This window comes from Echinops telfairi, unplaced genomic scaffold (assembly GCF_000313985.2).
Source record: "Echinops telfairi isolate 266 unplaced genomic scaffold, ASM31398v2 ScPeMD7_2;HRSCAF=8, whole genome shotgun sequence".
NCBI lineage: Eukaryota > Metazoa > Chordata > Mammalia > Afrosoricida > Tenrecidae > Echinops > Echinops telfairi.
The window spans coordinates 21,931,956-21,938,944 of NW_022103898.1; the positions used below are offsets into that span (position 1 = coordinate 21,931,956).

At 41.7% G+C, this 6,989-nt stretch overlaps 1 protein-coding gene across 2 annotated transcripts in view; it reads left to right on the top strand.

Moving 5' to 3' along the window:
• The window catches only part of SLC41A2 (solute carrier family 41 member 2), a 153,743-nt gene that overhangs the window by 86,781 nt on the left and 59,973 nt on the right, over nt 1–6,989 (top strand). For both annotated transcript variants that reach the window (XM_045292162.1, XM_004700338.4), the window contains exon 9: nt 6,123–6,254. In XM_045292162.1, coding sequence (XP_045148097.1) covers nt 6,123–6,254 — 132 coding nt within the window. The remainder of the gene's footprint in view (nt 1–6,122; nt 6,255–6,989) is intronic.

Consider the following 6,989-nt stretch of genomic DNA (forward strand, 5'->3'; position numbering starts at 1 on the left):
TTGACACCTTATGATCACACAGGCTGCTTCCATGTGGGCTTTGTTGTTTCTCAACTAGATGATCACTTGATTTTCAAATCAATTGACAAGCCTTTCTTCTTAGTCCTTCTTAGCATGGGAGCTCTGCTGAGACCTGTTCAATATCTTAACAGCATGCTCACCCCCACTGACAGTTCTAGGCTCATGCAGAAGAGTTGATGTATTTGAATTATGGTGTTGAAAAAGAATATTGGATATATTGTGGATTTCCAAGAGAAAGAACAGTCTTGGAAGAAGTAACACCCAGAATGCCTCCAGAAGCAATGATGGCGAGACTGTCTCTTACGTACTTTGTACATGTCAGGAGACAGCAGTCCCGAGAGAAGCACATTATGATCGGTAAAGTGGAGGAGAGGAGCCAAAAGATGATTAAGACAATGGTGCAAGTATGGCAGCTACTGTGAGGCTGGCCAGGCCCAGAACATGGGAGATACCCCAGAACAACAGCAGCAAAGACGAACTGTCAGTGACTTCTTCAATATCATGTCAACTTCATTAGCTTAGTCGAGCATCAGGCACCTAAATTTAGGTCCTGTGCATCCTGAGGACTTCACCAATTATCTAGTGCATTGACAGCTGTTTTTACAAATGTTATTAATATATGTGAGATTCTTTGTAGGTGATTTTTCAGTAATGCAATTAGTTTCTGAAGAATTTAAGTAATTTAAAAGAAATCCTGATGGACTGCCTCTTAGTAGAAATGTAATGTATGTCAAAATAGGAAGAAAGCATTTTTGACATTAATGATAGCAATTCCAAGATAATAATTCTGCTGTAGTTTAATATCAGCAGTGATTGTGATAACACCATGGGAGCGTCAAAGCTTAATTAGTTTCTTCACTAATGATGTTGTGTACTTAAGAATTTTATTCACCTCATCGAGAAACATTACAGGAGTTGCTTTTTAAATTGTGCGTTTCTTTCATTTTCAGCTTGGCGCAATTATAAGCTTATGTCTGTGTTTCCTGGACTGCAGGGTGAGACAGGCCAGGGAGTGCAGAGAATAGGTGGTCAGCTGATTATAAGATTTATTTTTGTTTTACCACTCACATGGTAACTGTCATTGGTTACAAAGACATGATAAAACATAATTCTGCAATGTTCTACCAGCAAATCTGTGATTATCAGAGGAGATCTGCAGCTAATTCGTAGGCTTTTTCTTCAGACTCAATCCAAGGGAAGTTGCAGGCAGAGAAGATCTTCTCAGTGTGAATAGCTAATGTCTTCTGCATTTGCATAGCAAAGGAAACCCTACTAGACCATTCTTTCAGAAGAATCCCCAGAGTAAATGGGATGACAAGACTGCCATCCATGCGTTCCCCTGGTGAAACCTCTAGGAATGGAAACTGTACCTGAAGGCAGTCCTTGTCCCCGCATGAAGTGTCATTCTTAATATTAGAGGTTTCTCCCTTTTGGAGACTATGAAGAGAGATCCATGGGAGATTGCAAACTAACTGCCATTGAGGTGACTCAGTAGGACAGGGTAGAACTACTCCTGTGAGTTTCCCAGACTGTTTACAGGAGTAAGAAGCTCCAACTTTTCCCCATGGGGCCACTGGTGTTTTGAACTGTCAACCCATGTAGTTAGCAGCCCCAAGTGTAACCGCAGTACCACCAGGACTCCTATGAAGACAGATCCATTCTTGTTGGTCTACCCCTAGACACCCTTTAGCTTCTCTCTGTTTCTAGGATGTGTTAGTTAATATGCTTCGAGTTAGAGGCATAAGCTTCTGGTCTTATTTATGCGCTCTTCTTCAAATATGTACCAAGACATGCCAATTATTCAGTGTTTTAGTCTAATTGTTTATGTTAGAAAGTGAGTTTAGATTTAGAAAATCCAGACTTTTCTAAGCATCACTAACTTCTAATAGAAAGTTCACTGAGTAAGTGGAAGGCAATTTAAGAGATTACTTAAAATATGGACACCAAATGGAAGTAGGAGAGAGAGAAATTTGTAAAATTTAAAAAATAGATACATAAATCGTAGCACACATAGATACATAGGTAAACACATAGGTAATGTGTTTTATGACATATTACAGTAGCTTACAAAAATAGATTATCCCAAACACTCACATTCCGTGCTTTCTATGTGCAAAGAATTAATCATCTAACAAGAACCAGATAATCCTACTCTTTTTTTTAAAAAAGACAGTTTCACCTCATCTGTTTGGGGAGCAAGTCTATCTTAGTCCCCGGTAACCAATTCCTAGTCCTGGCCAGAGAGGATTGCCGCCTTCTGATTTTCTTTGGTGTCATCAAACCTTTTGACTTTTAGCCCCTTGTCCAGATATAATGTTTTCATTGTCCTCTAACTTTTCTTGCTCAGAATCCCTCCTTCAGTATATTTAGTGTGATTTAAATGGAGTCCTGCATAAATTAATTTTTGGACTTCCTGTTCTTAATTTCTTTCATGGAGGAAAAAGTTGAAGTTGTCAAGGAATTTCATTTTATTTGAATCAACAATCAATGAGCCATGGACGTAATAGTCAAGAAATGAAGCAATGTATTGCAGTGAGCACACCTCCTACAAAAATAGCTCTTTAAACTTTCAGGAAATAAAGATGTCACTTTGATGACTAAGGTGTGTTCTTCTCAAACATCAGACTTTTTAATTGTCTCATGCATGTGAAAGCCCAATAATGAAAATGAAAGATAAAAAAAGGATACATTTGAACTGAAGTTTTGGCAAAGAATATTAAATATAGTGTGGATTGCCAAAGGATGAACAAATCAATCTTTGAAGCAACACAAGGGACTAAGGTGTACCTGACCCAAGCTACGATCTTGTCACTCACCCCTAATGTGTATGAACGCTGGGCAGTGAAGCAAGGCTGAAAGAGAATGGGTACATATGGATTGTGGTTTAGGCTAAGGATATGAATATACCATTGTCTGCCAAAAGAATAAACCAGTCTGTCGTGGAAGAAGTATAACCAGACTGTTCCTTCGACGTGAAGACGGAGAGACGTGACGTATTGCTTTGGCTATGGCATCAGGGAAGACCATTCGCTAGACAACTGCACTGTGTTGATTAGGGGTCAGTGCGATGAGATGGGTTGACATGGCTGCAGCAGTGGGTTCAAGCACACTGAAGGGGCTGAGGTTGGCGCGGGACCAGGCAGTGTTTTGTTGGGTTATACATAAGGTCACCATCGGGGGTCAACTCAGTGGGAACTGACAACAGTGTTCAAAGTTCATTTGAATTTAAAACATAGACCCAAGTCTAGGGAAATGGGATAGTTATTAGTGACTATCTGACCCAAGCCATGGTATTTTCAGTTGCCATTTATGCATGTGAACTGTTGGACATACAATTAGGAAGGCTGAAGAAGAGTCAATGCATTTGAATTATGGTGTTGGCAAAGAATATTGAAAGTATCACATACTGCCAAAAGTACAAACCAATCTGCTTGGAAGAAGTACAGCCAGAAGGCTCCTTAGAGGCAATGATGGCGAGACTTTGTCTCATATACTTCGGACATGTTGTCAGGAGAGACCAATCCCTAGAGAAGGGCATCTTAATACTTGGGAAAATAGCATGGCCGCGAAAAAGAAGAAAACCTTTGAGAAGATGGATTGACAGAGTGGCTGCATCGATGGGCTCAAACAGGAGGAGAGGTGTGAGGATGGCGCAGGACCAGACAGTGTTTTGTTCTGTTTTATGTAGGGTGGCTGTGGATTGGAACCAACTCCATGGCACCTAACAGCAATGGCATTCTTTATAGGTTTAGAAGTCATTCTTAAGTGAAATTTTCCCCTAAGATAATAATTTTCACTTACTTAACAAGTATGTTAAGCCGCTGCTATGTGCAGGCAGTGGTCTGCGCTCTGGGGTGCATTTTTTATTCAGCGGTGGTGGGTATTGTGCCGAGGCGGTTCCTATCACAGTGACCCTCTGTACGACAGGAGCAAACCCTGCCCAGCCTGTGCTTCCTCCCAGTCGTTATGTGTGAGCTCACTGTTGCTGAGAGGTTGAGAGATGTGCAGCCCTTTTATTCTGATCAGTTGTTACTATGGAGAACTGAGTCATTTGGATTAGTAATTGAGCCACATTTGGCTTTAAGGGTTGTTATAACTCCTTTGATGCACTCAAACCCAAAACCAAACCCGTTGCCTCCAAGTTGATGCTGACTCACTGACCTGTAGGGCAATAGAACTACCTCTACAGGGTTTCCAGTCGCCAGGCCTCCAACCTGTTAGTTAGCAGCCAAAGGTTTAACCGTCAACAGGGCCCCTTCAGTGTACCCTTAACCTTCACGGTTCTTTATCGGCTGCCTTCTGCGCAGTGTGAGGCGTGGCACACTTGCTGTATGTCAGTATCAGGGAGAATGCAGCTCTCTGCTCCCACTCCTGTTCGCTTGAGAGGCTGCCAGTGTGTATTACTCGGTGCAAGGCTCCAGCCCCGTCTTCGGCAGTCTGTGCTCTTCATCCTTGAGGGTAGACTTTCACAGTGTGGGGTTTCTTGCCTGTGCTGACTCTTCATGCCTCCGGCCCATCCGGTCATCTCATGGTCCCCTGATGGAGACCTGTGGGAGATAACTGGCAGTAAGCGTGCACTCCCTTTTGGTCTGGTGCTTTCAGTATTCTAGCCAGTCAACTAGCCAACAGTCAGCACTGTGAAGGAATGGGAACATTCCCATTCCTTTGTCCCTACTGGCAGTTCTTTGTTCTGAAAGCCTGTACTTTGTCAAATGTAAAATTCTCTGTATCCTTTTAGGATTCATTTTATCCCTTGGCATGAATTCTTCTTCCTCAGAAGATATATCTGAGGATAATCTAGGTTGAAAGGTGATTTGCTCACATTGTTTTTTGTTTCTTTTCCATGCTTTGTACAAATTCTTGGATAACCAAAGAAGAAAATGATCAAGCTTTGTCAACTTGAATAAGTAGACCTTATTTTTTCCTATTGTTGAGGTGACAAAAAATGAAATGTCATGACTTAGGTTTATATCTTGGTTGTGATAACTAACTTTTTAAAAAAGTACTTGCTTCCTTTGATGCAAATATATTGGTGAATGCAGTAGACTATGCAGGGGACAAAGTTATGAAAACATCTCAGAACCACACACCTGGAGGGAATGAGTTGCTGAGCCTCGAGATTGAGGACCACAGTCTCTAGGCACAGCAAGGTTAATGGCAAGACGGTGCACAGAGATAAGGCATTACAACCCTCCTTTGATGAACAGTGAGTGGGGTCTTAAAAGCTCATGAGCAGCCATCTAAGGTACACCTACTGGTCTTTCCCTGCCCAGAGGAAGCAAGAGTGATGAGAACAGAAAGGTACATGGAAGCAGTCTGTTAGATTAATGAAGCCTGCACACAGCAGTCTGCACAATCCTGAGACCAAATAACTAGAAGGTGTCCAGCTACTACAACCATCTGCTTGAAAAGGTTCACATTAGAAGGTCCTGGATAAGGTGGGAGACAAATAAGGAACAGAACTCAAAATCCTACAAGGGACCAGCCCTTTTGGTTGAATAAACTGATAGAACCTCCAGACTATGACCCTTAGACATCCTGCACGCCTGGACTGAGCTGCTCCCCATGATTTCCATTGTCAGCCAGACAGTAGGTCTACAAGAGAAACAGCACTAGTGATGGAAGGACACCTTAGAAAAATCCATCATTTCACATCACCAGGCAGCATTTGACCACGGACAGGATCCCGAAAGGTTAGGAGAAGAGGAAGGATGGAAGCAGAAACAGGGAGGAGGTGGGAGTAGTGACGGTACATTACGGGGAGGCAGTGACCGAGATGAAACAAAGTGCATATGAACTGCTGTGTAGGAAATCGATGTACTGTATAAACCTTCCCCCAATTCACAGCAAGACGTTGGTTTTCTTATTTTTACTGGCTTTGATCTACTTTGAGACCAAGCAGCAAGTCAGTCGTGAAAAATAATTATTTACTCTTTCAGGACAATGCTTTGACATCGTGGGAGTATCTATTTCAACATTAAATAAATAAACATTTCAGAAGGAAGCCTTGTCTTAATAGTCCGGGTATGGCATGCTGTCAAAAGAGTTGCTTTTAATAGTTTACAATATGAGATAACAGCTTCACGTTTCTTTTGTTTTAGGTATTGGTGGTAATTTGGTGGCCATTCAGGCTAGCAGGATTTCCACCTACCTGCATTTACATAGCATTCCCGGAGAACTGCCTGACGAACCCAAAGGCTGTCACCATCCATTTAGAACTTTTTTTGGTCCAGGTATGTGCTTGAAAATGTTTGCTTATTTTGTCTCGAAGCTATGACTAGAAGAGATTATGGAGAGGTAGTATTTGTCGAATACCTGTTTTCTCGGTCTTTCTGAGGTCTTATTTCAGTGAACAAAACATTTTTATTAATTCAACAGTTGCTGGAGAACATTTGTATGACATTTTTTTTTCTCCCACTTTCACCCTTCTCTCAAGATCCCTTGTAAGGGTCAGGAGAGTGGAACTGAATGCGCACAAAAAAGCATTGCTAGGGAATTTAGGGACATCTATGCTCTCCCTTTGACATACTAATCTTGCAGGCCTTTCTAAATGCAGGCATTTAATCCCAAACAAGAGCACAGGAAATGACCCTAGTTGGAAGGAACACTGCATTGCTTATATCAACCACGCATGTGATTGCCAACAGCTAAGAGCACACAGGAGCAAAACTTGTGAGGATGGTGCAGCACCGGGTGGTGTTTCATTCTGTTGTACAGAAGGTGGCTATGAGTCAAAACTGACTCGACAGCCCCTAACAACAATAGCAAGACCACAGTTTATATCGCTCGAAATTCATGTCACATTTTTCCTTGGAGAAAAGGCAAGTGAAAACTGCCCAGCCTTATTATTATCAGCACTCTTTTAAATTCTTTTTTAATCTTTAATAATCTTTTATTGGGGGCTCTTACAGCTCTTACCACAATCCATACATATATCCATTGTGTCAAGCACATTTGTACATATGTTG